The sequence below is a fragment of the Phaethon aethereus genome (assembly GCF_964289735.1).
Source record: "Phaethon aethereus genome assembly, chromosome: 3".
Lineage (NCBI taxonomy): Eukaryota > Metazoa > Chordata > Aves > Phaethontiformes > Phaethontidae > Phaethon > Phaethon aethereus.
Window position 1 is genome coordinate 42,012,085 of NC_138576.1, and position 16,440 is coordinate 42,028,524.

The 16,440-nt window shown below is 38.2% G+C and overlaps 1 protein-coding gene across 3 annotated transcripts in view; it reads right to left on the reverse strand.

Moving 5' to 3' along the window:
- The window catches only part of RNGTT (RNA guanylyltransferase and 5'-phosphatase), a gene marked incomplete at both ends in the record, with an annotated part of 180,813 nt that overhangs the window by 120,856 nt on the left and 43,517 nt on the right, over window positions 1-16,440 (reverse strand). For all 3 annotated transcript variants that reach the window (XM_081998035.1, XM_081998034.1, XM_081998036.1), the window contains 2 exons: window positions 4,491-4,562; window positions 12,031-12,166. In XM_081998035.1, coding sequence (XP_081854161.1) covers window positions 4,491-4,562; window positions 12,031-12,166 — 208 coding nt within the window. The remainder of the gene's footprint in view (window positions 1-4,490; window positions 4,563-12,030; window positions 12,167-16,440) is intronic.

Consider the following 16,440-nt stretch of genomic DNA (forward strand, 5'->3'; position numbering starts at 1 on the left):
ACCAGTGACACAAATGTGCACAAAAAAATCCCTCAATTAAAATTTTAAAAGCCAACTATTACAGGAGCTTGACCACTACAAATCAATGGGCCCTGGCAATATCCACCCGAGGGCGTTAAGACAGCCAGTTGATGTCGTTGAGAGACCGCTCTCCATAATCTTTGAGAAGTCATGGAGATCAGGGGACGTGCCAGAAGACTGGAAGAAGGCTAGTGTCACCCCCCATCTACAAGAAGGGCTTAAAGGAGGATCCAGGAAATGATAGGCTCATCAGTCTTACTTCAGTCCCTGGGAAAGTTATGGAATGAATCCTCCTGGGGGCTATCACAAGTCAAATGAAGCACATGATTGGGAAAAGCCAGCACGGATTCACCAAAGGCAAATTGTGGTCGACAAACCTGATCGCCTTCTACAACAAAGTAACCTGCTTGGTTGATGTGGGGCGAGCGGTGGACATTGCCTACCTGGATTTCTCCAAGGCTTTTGATACTGTTTCCCACAGCCTCCTCCTAGAGAAACCGATGCCTTATGGTCTAGACAAGTGGTCTGTGCAGTGGGTGGGGATCTGTCTGACAGGTCACACCCAGAGGGTGGTGGTAAATAGCTCCTTTTCAAACAGGCAACCTGTCACAAGTGGGGTCCCCCAGGGACTGATATTGGGCCCAATGCTCTTTAATATCTTCACAAGTGAGCTGAACGATGGGATCAAGTGTACCCTGATGAAGTCAGCCAATGACACCAAACTGCGTGGGCAAGCGGACACTTCAGAAGGGAAAGCCACCCTGCAGGACAACGTGGATAGGCTGAAAGAGTGGGCTAACAAGAACCTTACGAAGTTTAATTATGACAAGCATAAGGTCTTGCACCTGGGAAGCATAATCCAGGAGTGCAGCACAGGCTGGAATCTACCCAGCTGGTGAGCAGCTCTGTGGAATGCAACTTGGGGCTCCTAATGGACAACAAGCTCAATATGAGCCAACAGGGTGCTGCTGCGGCAAAGAAAGCCAACAGAATGCTGGGTTGCATCAATAAGGGCATCACCAGCAGAGATAAAGAAGTCATTACCTCACTCTACTCAGCGCTTGTCAGGCCACACCTGGAATACTGTGTTCAGTTTTGGTCCCCGCTATGTGAAAAAAGATGTGGACACGCTGGAGAGGATCCACAGAAGGGCCACAAAGATTATCAAAGGACCAGGAGGCCTGCCATATGAGGAAAGGCTGGGATTGTTCAGGCTTGAGAAAAGAAGGCTGAGAGGAGACCTTATCACCATGTTCCAGTATTTAAAGGGTGACTACAGAGAAGATGGACACTCTCTTTTACAAGAAGTCACATGGAAAAGACAAGGGATAATGAGTACAAGTTACTCCTGGGGACATTCCGATTGGACACAAGAGGAAAGTTTTTCACAATGAGAACAATCAGCCATTGGAATCTCCCCAAGGAAGTGGAGTATTCTCCAACATTGGACACTTTTAAGATTCAGCTGGACAAGGTGCTGGACCATCTTGTCTACACCATGATTTGCCAAGAAAGGTTGGACCAGATGATCCTTGAGGTCCCTTCCAACGTGGTATTCTATGATTCTATTAATTAAATACATGCATTTTTAAGAAATAATTTGTCATTTTTCAATGAGAATGTTTTGGTTTTAAACAGGGCTGATGCTTTGTGTAATTATTTGATTTGAAGCTCTGCTAGGAAAATTTACACAAGGCTAACTTACACAACTTAAAAAGGAACTTATCCTTTCTTGCCAATTACAAGTTCTCAATAAATTTACCTCTCTTGGTGATAAAATTCTGTTGATCATTTCTTGCCAAGCCAAACATCCTCTGGTGCCCATTTTTGTAATTAAGTTTCTAAAATTAACCTAAAAAACACTGTGATTTTTCATCTTTGTAGTACGACCATTGCTAATGACTTCGTGCAGCTGAAGCCCTGCTTGTACTCATACTGATAACATTATCTTTATTTGTCCTCGACATTAAAATAGTACTACATAGTAACTGTTAAACTCCTCTCTCTCATTCCCAATGCATTTAAACAAACAAACAAAACCAAACAAGCTTTAAAGCATTTACAGTCCTGCACAAAAGCAGATTTTTTTCCCAAACCTGAACAATCCTCTGTAAACCCTCTGATCATTTTTCCTGTTTGCCAAGTGGGATTCTTCATGTTAAGTGTGGACACTTTGCTACAAATCAGTTTCCTCCCCTTCCACCCCAAAAAATGTTTCACCCAAACAATCATGACTTTCAGAAAGTATTATTTTACTAGGACAGTATACGCACAGCCCAAACTAAGGGAGGAAGGAGACTGTACACTTCTTACCTTATATTTATTTTTCAAACGAAGAATAACAGCAGTGAATGGCAGGTTAGACACAAAGTGAGAGCAGAGACAAGGTAAATAAACACAGAATCACAGGCGGAGAAACAAGTAAGAAAATGTAAAGGAAGAAAGAGAACCCAGGAATGGTTTTAGAAGACTGTATTTTTCAGAAGTCTACAAGGAATTTTTGCATACAGAAAAGTCCTAATCATAGGAGGAATCCAGGAAACTAAACATCTGCTCTTCAGAAATGGTTTAAGAAAAGCTCATCAAGATGCATAACTAAAATGAGTTAACAAAAAGATTCTATTCCTAATCTGACATGTATTCCCCACAAACTATTACTTTTAAAGCAGCTGTCCTAAGTTCCAGGATGACTACACTTCCAAGAATACCAAAGTAATTTTTGGTGACTATTACCATGCCTACATTTGCAATTCCCACTTACGGTGAGTGGCTTACTCAAGCTGAGTATTATCTTACTCAAGTCCAGAAAATCAACAGTAGTTTAGGAAGTCTGAAATGCACTGTGGTTTAGTAGTATTGCTTCAGTGCTCCTAATGGGACAAACAATAATTTTGTTTTTCCAGAAGCATTAACAGATACTAGAATGTTTTTCCACAGGCTATTTAGTCACAGGTCTAGTGACTAAATTTAACATGTTTCTGCGGTTTAACTACAGTAGGTAGCTAAACACCATGCAGCCGCTCACTCACTCCTCCTAGAATGGGATGGGGGAGGGAATCAAAAAGGTAAAAGTGGGAAGACTCGTGGGTTGAGATAAAGACACTTTAATAGGTAAAGCAAAAGCTGCACATGCAAACAAAGCAAAACAAGGAATTAATTCACCATTTCCCATCTGCAGGCAGCTGTTCAGCCATCTCCAGGAAAGCAGGGCTCCATCATGCATAACAATTACTTGGGAAAACAAATGCCATCACTCTGAACATCCCCCCTTCCTCCTTCTTCCCCCAGCTTTATATGCTGAGCATGACATCATATGGTATGGAATAAGCCTTTGGTCAGTTGGGATCAGGTGTCCCAGCCATGTCCCCTCTCAGCTTCTTGTGCACCAGCCTTCTCGCTGGTGGGGCGGTGTGAGAATCAGAAAAGGGCTTGAAGCTGTGTAAGCACTGCTCAAGAACAACTAAAACATCCCTGTGTTATCAGCACTGTTCTGGTCACAAATCCAAAACACAGTACCATATGAGCTACTATGAAGAAAATTAACTCTATTCCAACCAAAACCAGTATGCACTTTCTATTTTCACAAAATTATTTTAAATAGTTCTAAAGATATACATATGGTTAAATTGATCCTTCCTGAAGGACATTTTCTCTTTCTTAAACATAACAGAAAAATCACTAGAAAATTTATTTAACAATAATGGCTAACAAGTGGAACACGTTGTCAAGGTTAGTTGTTCAAATAAGCTTCATTAGGACACCCTGCCATAAGACCCTTGACTAACTTCCACATGTATCATAAGTTTTGGGAGAAAAATACAAGTAATTAAAAAAAACAACTATAAAAGATAACATACAAGAGCCCTTTGGTGATGTCCAAACCTTTACCATATTTGAAAGCTGCTTTAAAGAAAATATGTTTCTCTTTTTCCGTACTGTTTAACAGCTCGCTCTTGTGACCACAAATTCCTAGCTGTCAACAAAGGCTTCTCCTTTTCCGTAACATCCACAACATATTCCTTTGTTACATATTTGCACTACAGCCAGTGTAAACAGAACAGCCTGCTGTTGAGGACTTAACAGAGGACCAGTGGCCTGGAGCAGCCTAACAAGGAGCACTGTGATACTCTGGCAACAAATACACCACTTACAGGCTAACTTCTCCATCCCTACTCAATTTCATTGCCTAAATAGTTCAAACGTGCTCTAGACACGGGAAATTTTCCAACAGTGTTTAGCAGACTGTTTCAAACTGCCATCTTTTCTTGAGCAGGTGGAAAAAAATCAACACCTATTATAAGGCTGCTTTCAATCTTAATCCTGGTGCATTGCTTGTTATCGAGCTACAAAATACTCAAACATTTTTGGTATTTAAATTTACTCTGAAGCTCTTATGTATACAAATAAGATTAAAATAGAAATGAGAATCAATAACTAATGATAAAAGCAATAAAACCAAAAGTACTTACATTAAACTTAATAATGTCATATATCAAGTACCGAGGGACAACCTGTCCATTAACCTTGTCGATGATCATTTCCTTAAAAGAAAAGAGATGACATTTACATTTATTTCATGAATATAGAAAAACATCAACACATTTATACTTCATGCACATACCTGTAACCGTGACACAATCAAACACTGGCCACTTTTTATTATCAAAAAGATTTTACAATAGGTCAAGATTACAAAAAACGATTACTATGGTCTTAAATGCCTCTCATGAAGCACTCGGTAAGAAGCCAGGAAGCTGTACTAAGGCTCCACATTCCGATATGCAACATTTATACATTAGTTACCCCACAGCTTTCAAAATCACTACCCTTCTTGAGTGAATAATGAGTTTTCAGAAACCTCAGTAAGAACTATAATCCCAAGTCAACCAAGCACTTTTGGAAATCTCGCCTACAATAAGAAGTACAACAGCAAGGAAGTAAAGAACAAGCATTAAAATCCATTTTCTATGCTCAGGTTGGATCTTTTCACATTAACAGCATCCTAGGTAGATGTAATTTGCTTGAATGTTGCATTGTGACTAAACAGTAGGGTTCCCTCAAACACAAATACTATCTGCATCACATGAAATTAGTTAACATTCAATATACACTGGTAAACAATCTTGAAAATACGTCAGCTAGAAGAAAGACTATTAACAATCAACATCCAAACACAAAAGTGTTTCCTGAACCCAATGGTACATACAAAAATATATACATCTTACATGCTGGTGCTTACATCTGTAAGTCAGGCTTCCTATGACATGAATTAGACATAGTTCATTAGTTTGATAAATTAATAAAAAATATTTAGTTTCATATAAATTAGTCATGATTGAAAATGGTAACAGTCATCCAATTGGCAGATCTTTGTCAGAGACAACTTTGAAATATTAACTTCTCTAAATGCAATCAATCTTCTCCCTGTCCCCCTCTCCCTGCCCAATTCTTGGCTAGTTAGTTGTATCAGCTAAGGATGTTTTGCTGCCAATATCAAGTTAAAATTCCAAATTCACACATGCAAGATAAAACAATTGGAAAAGGTGAAAATATTTCACTATAGCGTGATGAAAACAAAATTGTGAGCTGAAGAATTACTGCAAAAGAGAAGCTTTTTGGACATCAACTCAAATTAATTTTGCTTAGTTTGTTTCTTGCTAGGTCAGTAGCATTTTTACCTTTTACAACCTTTTAACTTCTCTTGGAATCCATAACTTCTATGAAGTAAACTCAAACAAGAGTCTCAATGCAAGATTGATTTTTCAGTCTGTACACGTACTAAGCTTCTTGAATTGTATCTAGTGTTTAATCACATTTGGTTTTGAAAAATAAGCAAGCAGTTGTAAAAACATTGATTTGTTTTAAAGCAAACACAAACCTTGAAGCATTTAAAACTAAACTAGAAGACATGAACCTCTTGTTCTCAAAAAACTATAAGCTGCCTACTTAATATTTTGGAATCTCATCTTCTGTGAACCCAACACTGAGATGGAGATTGGGCTTTCACTGACAAGTGCAGTGTTCACAGCTGGTGTGAATGACTACCTGAAGTGACCTTACACATCTTTCCAGATCATTAAAAAAAAATTTTTAAAAAAATTTCAAGCAGTGAAAAATATTCCTTTGTAACATTACAATATCTTATTCTTAACGCTAAATATCATTTAGTCACAGGTACTCTCAAATAACATTTGCAAAAAGTCTACATAGAAGTGATCTAACAAAATGCCATTCTATTATTTTCCAATGTTTAGGTAAGACACCAGTGAGCTATCAAAGCAACAGCAGATGCAATACTGTAATGCCTTCTTTGACAATAAGTTTTATAACTAATCGCAAGAACAGATGGAGTAGGTACATCCTAAGAGGGAAAGAAGGCATGATGTTCAAGCCTGGAAGAGTGTGTAAAGATACAATGCAGGGGGGGGTGGGGGGGGTGGGGGGAAGAAAAAACCCATCTGGAATTCCTGAGTTATCAGGTGAAATGAATCAACAAAGTAAAACTGAAACAAAAGAACACTACCATATTTCTTCACAGTTTCAATTACATTACAAGGTGAAACAAATTTTTAAAATACATTTAATTGAACATATATTTAAGGTTTAAGGACTCAATTCCTCAGCGTGCATACTCAGAGCCTCAGCTTTGATGCAAAGCTAGCATTTGTATGCAAAACTGAAAACATTTTGACACCTGGTATTACAACATTTTATGCCTAATTTTCAGGATCTGAACCTCTGGATATTCAGTTTAAGAAGAATTACAAAATACAGCCAAGAGGACCAAGAATGATTTTTATACCTTCTCTGGAATGTTCAGTTTTAACATAGAATTCATTTTATAAAGAAACTTCTTCTCTACTTCAGACATGTATAAGTCTTTTTGACTCTATTACTGGTCAAACTAGCCTCTTTCTTCACATCCTCACTTCTTCCTCTCCTGCCTCTTGTTCTCTTTTCACATCCTGACTGAAATCCCAGCTATCAGAGCAAATAAACAAATATGCCTTAGCAGTAGAGATGACAAATTCCTGCACTGCTCATCTCCATCACGACAGCAACAACACTGACTGCTCCATTAGTTACACCAATACAACTGTCATAAGGCAAAAGCTGTAAAGTGATCATAAGAATGATTCAGATTAGAAATACTCTAACACATCATTATTTAACAGTCTGATTTCAGAATCTTCCTTGAAATTATGAGAATTGAAAAATACCTCAGGGAACAGACCTCAAAGACTAGTTCATAGACTGCAGAAAAAATGTAGTATTTGAGAAACCAATCACATTCTAACTCACTCATTCTGATCTGAGTAATAACCTGATACCATAAGGCTATATTTACGCCAATTTTTAAAAAACTAAAAACTTAAAACCTAAAATCACTCACATGACATGATAATGGAATAAAAAGTATCCATAAGATGTACCTGCATCCATGCATTTCCTTTTGCAGACCCCATGTAGATTTACAGCCACGGCTGTGTGTTTTATAATTACCACTGCTAGTAAGTATGATTTTTACCACTTATCCATTAGCTTCTAGTTTAGGTATTAGCTTAACCTGCAGGCTTGCAGAACAAGGTCCATGGCCAGTTTCTCCAATGCAATCTGGCAAAACTGTGCTGGTGTTAAATGTCCTTTTCTTAATCTTCTGAAGCTGCAGAGCATAGTCTTACAGCTTATTAGAAACAGTAATTGTGCTAAGTTATTTTATCCACTTTTATCTGGACAAGTACCAAAAGAACAATGCTGGACCGACAGCTCATGGACTTTTTCTTTTTCCTTGAATCACTTATCTAACAAGCAAGTTGAACTTAAAATAATCCAAAATTTAATCACAAAGCAAAGGATCTCATTTTACCGGCCACTTGCAGAATCTATTTTTGTTGACACAGAGTATGGAATCGGACTTAATCACACATCAGTTTATTGTTCCTTTTTATTCCTCCATTGCCTTGCCTTTCCTTTGTCCGTTTACCTTCAACACAATTCTAGCCATTGCTGTATTTCAGGAATTAAAGGACAGTGCCTTTTTTTTTATTATTATTATTATTATTATTATTATTTTGCACAAAGTGCCAGCTTTGCAAACTCAGAAAGTTTTAAGTTATGCCATTTCTGAGAGACCTTACAAGTAAGTGAGGTCTGTACTGATACAAAAACATAAATCTATCTCAATTTCACTCTCTACTTTTGGTGTCCTTGGCCATCCTAAGTCTTCAGGTGTGAGCTATATTTTATATACAAATAAAACAAAACATACACAAAATTATATTAAAATTGTAAAAATTATGTAAAACCTAAGAATGCCTCGGCACTTTCTGCTCAACTGTTCCCAAGCTAAGCAGTTCCAGAGCTAAGAAAGTTCCTGAAAATAACTGATTAGTTTTCTTGCATGACAGCCAAAACACTTGAACAAAAATCTATGCATCCCCTCAGATACTAGTATGGATGCAAATCACTTGGCTTCTAAAGGAATACTTCATATTACACTAGTGACCTGTAGGTAATACTCAAATTAGCTTTAATAAGCTTTGTAGAAAACTTTCTGCCATTGCAGGAGAACAATCACAACTGAAGAGCTGGAGATGAGCGTATGGAATATTGCAGGAGATCTCGCATCACCCAAGACATAACTGATCATAGTAAGAACTGTTTGCAAGTAATTTCAGCCTGAAGTGAACCATAAATGCATTTGAAATTCTCAAAGACAACCACATGAAAGGCTTACACCAGAAGCCTTAAAGCAAGTTAATAGATCACTGAATTCACAGAAATTGCCTTTATGAAAGTTTTATATACACTGTCATTCTAAATAAAGTTAGGGGAAACTACCTAATCTTTTGTATTCTTAAGACAAGTAGTTGTTTTGCTGCATGGCACCGATATCTCTCTTTTATCTTTCCTTCTTTCTCATACTTTTTAAGATTACTGTAAAGCAATGCAAATCAGGACCTCATTCTACACTTCCGTTCTCTGAAAGAGAGAAACCTACTTCAAGGGCAATAAGTATGAACTACTTCAACCTCTAATTAAAGAAATAACTTCAACAGCCCATCAGCACTAATTAGAAAAATATGTTAATACAAAAAAAAGCCTTTCCCCATCCCCCTAGGGATTTTAAAAAAAAAAAAAAAAGAAAGAAATCATGCATAGATCCAGAGTAAAGGAACAGTCATGGAAATTATCATTTGTCACCAACATTAAACAAATATTCAATTACAAAGTTAAACGGTTCTGATGCTTCAGATAATAGGCACATTTCCTCTCAACAGGTTTGCAAATAAATTTCAACTGAAAAGAAAAATATTCCATCAATAACCTTTTTTTTTTTCTTAACTGACCATACCTAAATAAATATTGAAATCCATACTATGGAAAGTATTTATCCATTGAACGGTTTTGGTTTTATCTCAAGGTACTTCATTCAACGAATACTTGTTCATTTAATGTCATTTTGCTTTCCATGTCATGAAAAAACTGGGGGGGGGGGGGGAAATCACAGCAAGACTAACTTTATGCCAATAAAGTGAAATAATGAAATGCACTATAATTGTCAAAATTTTACAAAACAACAAATTAAGTGAAGTTATAGATCATGTCTTGGGTAACTGAAAAAAATTCATTTATTTTTAAGTGATTTAAAACTATAAATCTGGGAAACACAACACACCAGATCAGAGCCCCTCTCCCATGGCCCACAGCCATACTTATATGCATCCCTGTCTTCCACCATGTACATATCATAAGTTGATCTGCTGGAGGGTAGGAAGGCTCTGCAGAGGGATCTGGACAGGCTGGATCAATGGGCCGAGGCCAATTGTACGAGGTTTAATAAGGCCAAGTGCCAGGTCCTGCACTTCAGTCGCAACAACCCCATGCAACGCTACAGGCTTGGGGAGGACTGGCTGGAGAGCTGCCCGGCGGAAAGGGACCTGGGGGTGCTGGTTGACAGCCGGCTGAACATGAGCCAGCAGTGTGCCCAGGTGGCCAAGAAGGCCAACAGCATCCTGGCCTGTATCAGAACTAGTGCTGCCAGCAGGAGTAGAGAAGGGATTGTACCCGTACTTGGCACTGGTGAGGCCACACCTCAAATACTGTGTTCAGTTTTGGGTCCCTCACTACAAGCAGGATGCTGAGGTGCTGGAGCGTGTCCAGAGAAGGGCAACGAAGCTGGTGAGGGGTCTGGAGCACAAGTCTTATGAGGAGCAGCTGAGGGAACTGGGGTTGTTTATCCTGGAGAAAAGGAGGCTGAGGGGAGACCTTATCACTCTCTACAACTACCTGAAAGGAGGCTGTAGCAAGGCGCATGTCAGTCTCTTCTCCCAAGAAGTAAGTGATAGGCAAGAGGAAACAGCCTCAAGTTGCACCAGCAGAGGTTTAGATTGGGTATTAGGAAAAACTTCTTCAACGAAAGGGTTGTCAAGCATTGGAATAGGCTGCCCAGGGAGGTGGTTGATTCACCATCCCTGGAGGTATTTAAAAGACGTGTAGATGTGGTGCCGTGGTTTAGTGGTGGACTTGGCAGCAGTAGGTTAAGGTGTTGGACTCGATGATCTTAAAGGTCTTTTCCAACCTAAACGATTCTATGATTCTATTAGCCACCCTTACTAAATCACCTGTTTTGAAAAGCAAAAAAAGAACAGCAGTTTGTCTGAAGAGCTCCTAGGATTGCACCATATGGACACTGGCAAGCCATTACTTTCTCAAGAGCCTTAAAAAGAGCAGGGAAAAAAATAGCACCAGGCTTTTTATCTCAACAGTATGGGATCTTATGTATGTTATTAAGAATATTATTATGCACATCATTTGGAAGTTGCCTGTCTGAAGAGGCTCCTAACACACGGGACAGCTTGTGCAACCACTTTTGAGCTGACAGCGTGGCATTTCTTGCATTACGCTTTCAATTTTTCAGCAAAGCAGAGGTGGTGGAAAATATTCCATTATCTGCTCCTCTGTCCCTGAGACAGTACATCATTCCTTGCAATAATTATCCTCACAGATTCGATTTATACATGCTTCACATGTAAATGGGTGTTCAGTAAGACAGATGATTCACAGAAGTGACACTTCAAGAAGGATACTGACAACAAAGGCCTGAGAAAGGAAAGAAAGTTGACAAGGACAATCTGGTCTCCCGTATCTGAAAGGTGCGTTAGGCTTCAGAAGACCAATATGGAAGATCATCTCAGATAGTCAGTACTTCAGCAAGCAAGAGTGACAGCAGTGTAGAGAGCCTCCAACGCTACTGCAACACGATAGGAAACTGCATTAATATACATTGACGGGTATTTAGTATAAGAGCTAATGAAGCTCTTTTGCTCATCTGAAACAGGAAGGTCAAGAAAGAAGTAATCTCTTCTTGCGGCTACTATTCTGAAGAGTTTACCAAGAATACTGCAGGCCAGCCTTCAAACAACAAATACAGATGTTCTACAGCTTGTTTTACGACTAGCTTACAAAATTCATCAGCAAGTTTATACAACTTAAATTAGCATGACAACTTAGAAATGTTTTATTCTTAAACAAATTAACTAAATAATTTCTAAATCACAGTCAAAAATTCAGATGAGATGAAAATAAAGACGACAGAAGCAAAGACATCAATTCACAAAAGTCTATCAACAGATGATGAAAATGTATCAAATTTTAGAAATATTTACATTAACTGGATTAAATTGACCATGTTTACTGTATCAAAATACAAAGCTGTTAACACGATGAGGTTCTGCACTTATTTCTTTAGATTCTATTCAAGCATTTTCTCATATTCAGAGAATGTTACCTCAATACCTTGATTTATTTCAAAGACAAACAGCTCCCCCCAGAGCAGTCATCACTGCTATTCTGTAGATGAGAAATTACTTACGAAGGGTCAGCCACTGACTGAATCTATATTACTCCTGAATTCCCATGATTCACTGATCCAGGCCTAAAAACTTGGCCTGAACAAAAGCAAACGGGACCGAAATTGTTACAATAATTATACGGTATGCTTCTTACCCCATCCAGAAGAGTGTTTGTCAGATGTGTGCGAAGATCTTTACGAAACGGAAATTCCAGATTAGATACATGAAAAATCGAATTGTCTCTATCAATCATATAAACTTCATTCTTGCCATCAATCAGCATCATGTACCTGAAAAGGCAATGTTAAGATATTATACTTAAAGGTACATCCTCTAAATCTCTACTATTTTGATTTATATTAAGTGCTAAAAAAAAAAAAAAAAAGCAATCATGACAGACATTATAAAAAAGCATTCTAGAAGGAAGTTTTTACAGTTAAAAGTTAAAACTATTGCTTTGGGAATGCAGATGATTTAGTTCAATGCAATTATCATAAAGAAAATATTTCAAGAATAAAAATCCAGAACATATATATTAAAAAAAAAAAATAATATTGCTGCATCCAGATAAAATGATGCCTGAAAATCTATTAAAAATAATGCTGTAAGAAATACATGAGGCTAATTCAGTTAGATTCAGCTAAAAGATCTTTTACTCCAGTTTTTCCTTTATTAATGGAACAGAACTTTGCCTGGTGTAAATCTGCAGAGTTTCATCCAAAAGGAACACCTTTCCTGTCTATCACTGGTTATCTAACACTGCAGCACTGCACAGTCCCAGCCAACTACTGAACTACTTTTCATTAAAACACTGACAAATATAGCCAAGGTACATAGCTCTCACATTACACACAAGGTAAACCACAAAGATTACTACACGATCACCAGCAACTTGTGAGCTTGATTCAGTTGCAGACATCTGAATTTTCTAAAAGTTTCTTTACATTATGACAGTACTGGGGAGCCCAATTCATTAATTTAGACCTCTCTACGCTAATCCCACAGAAGACTGCTCTATAGAGGTAACATCCTGTAAACAAGAAAAACCAGCAAACAAGTAGAAAGAAAAGAAGTTAAAAAAATATAAAACCCACAAGAGACGCTAAAGAGCATGATAACTGTAACACACCTGAGTTACCTTTGTAAAGTTTTCTTTAATCTTTGCAGCAAGAGTACTAAAGTAGCATTTCAGTAACAAGGCAGCTGTGCAGACAAAGGTCTCCTCAAACTTGCGCAGCAGCTGAAGAGAGCACCCCTTCTGACTGCAGAAGAAATTTCAACAGAAACTACTATCAAAGGCCAGATGCAACAAGTCAACATCTTGGCAGTGAACGAGGAGGAATAAAGGTGCTGAGCATATACCACAAGCAGCCCTGGAAGTGAAGACTAGCAGCTTGAATCTGGTATGGTAAAGGAAGATAGAAACTGTTGTGGGACTCAGAAGATTGGCAAAGCAAAAGAGACCAGAAAAGTGTCTTTTTGGAACCAACAAGAAGATCTGACTGCAGTTAGTGAAACTTAGCGCACCTAGTAACACCAGTGAAAAGAACAATAGTTATCAAGATGTGACTGAATGATCAGACAGGAAACACCATGGCTTAACAGTGGTGTGAAAAATAAGCGTACAAGAGATGAAGCTGACATGAAGACTCAAAAGCAAGTCTGAGTTTGATATCTCAGTCAACCCTGAGTTATGTCAGTTTAACTAATTACCACCTGAGCCCCTGTAACTGCACTTACGCCTGATCATGCTGTACCTAACCATGTTGGTGGTCTACACCAAAACTGAGAGCATGACCTTAAGCTGAGCTTTCTTTCACTGATCCTTTCATTTCACCTTGCACACAGAAGTGCTAAAAGCACCAGTACGACTACTGAGGTTCTAGTGAGAAAAGTCAAAATCACAGAAAGCCAAAAAAGAAAAAAATAGGAGCACCATCCACTATCAATACAGTTCAGTAATTCTAGAAGTTCACAACATCTAATGTTCTTGAATAGCCTCCAATATAAATAGGAAAGGGACACAAACCTTCCCACAGCCACTAACCCATTTGGACTCCAGTACAGTTTCTTTGACAGCACAGAATAGGGAAACACTTGATTAAAAGCAAAAGATGATAGGAGTTCCCATCTCCATGGAATTGGAAAACTCCATAGGATTTTCCACCATGCACGTCAGAATATTTTTAAAGCAAGCAAGCGTATTTTAAAGACTCATTCAGCAAAGAACCTCTCATACTCATAAAAGTCTTCAAATACATTGGATATATGTTGGGAAAAAAACCAGGATTTTTCATAATTCGTCTATTTCTCCTTGGAAAGTCCTGGTTATGAAGCAAACAGTACTCTCTTCTAAAATTCACCATTGTTATTACAAGTAATGCCCACAGGATCTCCGCTGTCAAACAAAGCAGCAAGCATCCCCTAGAATCCCTGCAGGCAAATGGTCTACACAGGCAGCCATCCTGTTGTCTGCACAGATCCTGCCTCTAGAAATCAGTAGATCTGGCTACTGGAGCACAGTACCACCCATGCAGCTAAAATAAATACTTTTTTTTTCCAGTATTATGACTACAATCATAATTCACCACAGATCAGTTCAACTTGCATTTCTCCACACACAAGATGAGTAGTTCAAGATGCTACACAACAGTTGCACAAAAAACCCAAAAAAAACCAAAAAACAAAACACCAACCCACAACAGAAAAACAAGATACATCAGTTGGAGGAGGGAGGAGGAGTAGATTAAATCAATGCAACATTAGCAGAGCTGAAAGCTGCACAAAAAAAATAATTCAATATACATTCAACTAGGTAAGTTGGCACCAGCTCTTCGGAAGCAAGAATAATCTACAGACAACATCCATTTTTCAAGCTATGTAAATTTATTCGAAACTAAAACTAATTATAAAGAACATGTTGTGTTTTCCTCAAAAATTAAAGAAACCATGGAGAGGGAAGAAGATGTGTATAAGTAATAGAAAAAAAATACGTGAATCACTTTTAATTTTTTAAATAAGCTTACTTGGACATCTCTGCACTCCCATATTCATTGCTGTTTTAAGTACATGCTTTCATTGTAATTTGCCTCAATGACAAAACAGCATCAGAAACAAGTTCTAATGCTTCAAGAGATCTAGGACTTAACAAAACCATACTTGCATCATGTCCTGATTTTGGCTGGGATGGAGTTAATTTTCTTCCTAGTGGTGAGTATAGTGCTGTGGTTTGGATTTAGGATGAGAAAAACGTTGATAACAAACCGACGTTTTAGATGTTGCTAAGTAGTTGCTAAGTAGTGTTTACACTAAGTCAAGGACTTTTCAGCTTCTCATGCTCTATCAGCTGAGAAGGCTGGAGGTACACAAGAAGCTGGGAGGGGACAGAGCCAGGACAGCTTCCCAAACCAGCCAAAGGGATATTCCATACCATATGACGTCATGCTCAGTATATAAACTAGGGGAAACCTGGCCAGCGGGCGGCTGCTCCAGGACTGGCGGGCCATCAGTCAGCAGGTGGTAAGCAACTGCATCATGCATCACTTCCTTTGTATATTCCATTGTAATTATTACTACTGTTACTATTTTATTTCTTAGCTCAGCCCACGAGTTTTTTCACTTTTACTCTTCCAATTCTCACCTCCATCCCACCAGGCGAGCGGCTGTGTGGTGCTCTGTTGCCAGCTCAGGTTAAAGCACAACATGTCGTCATTACAAATGCGATACAGTAAGAGATCTTACAACTGCTTTGGAATAAGGGGAAAAAAACAACAAAACACAAACAGTTAAAAGCTTTGTTTTCAGCCACCTAAAACATCTACAGGTTCAGACAACACACAGAAGGTTTCATCAAAATCTATTAGTCTAATATCAAAAGTAACAGTAGCACACCACCACTTTCTCTGGATCTTTCATGCAAAACAAAATCTATGAACATTTACTTAAGAGTTGGTAGCTGGATAGCCCACCAACCACTAGTGGTGAGATTCCTTCTCTTTCAAACCATGGGGCTAACGTTACATCTCTTGTCTCATGATTTCTTTCTCTTTTTAAAAGTTGTCACTGTTAGCTGTTTATACCATAAATTCTAAACGGCAGAGACAATGGTAAGCCTTACAACTGCATGCAAAAGACTTCCAATCAAAGATCACCAGGAATCACATAATTATATCTTACTTGAGAGCGCTACTGAGAAACAACATGTGCTTACTTTGAAGACAAAAAAAAAAAATTGGTCTCAGGACAATAGATTACCTTCATGTAAACTGCCATTTGTCATGGGTCTCATGATAATATATTTGCTTAACATAGAAGCTGAAAAAGTCCTCTGCATGAGAGAGAGATTAGACTGACACAGATATATCTGTTTTGAAAGGCTTTGTTTGGGGTTTTTTAAGCTGAAAGCCTGAAGACACCTCCACCCCCTAATTTAATAAACTATTGAAACTATTGGAGAAAACTCCGAATGTGCTCCAAACAACAACATTTGTCAAAATTCTAATTATTACCAACACAAGATAAAAGAAATTTGGTCAAGGATGGACTGACAAACAGAAGTGTTCTA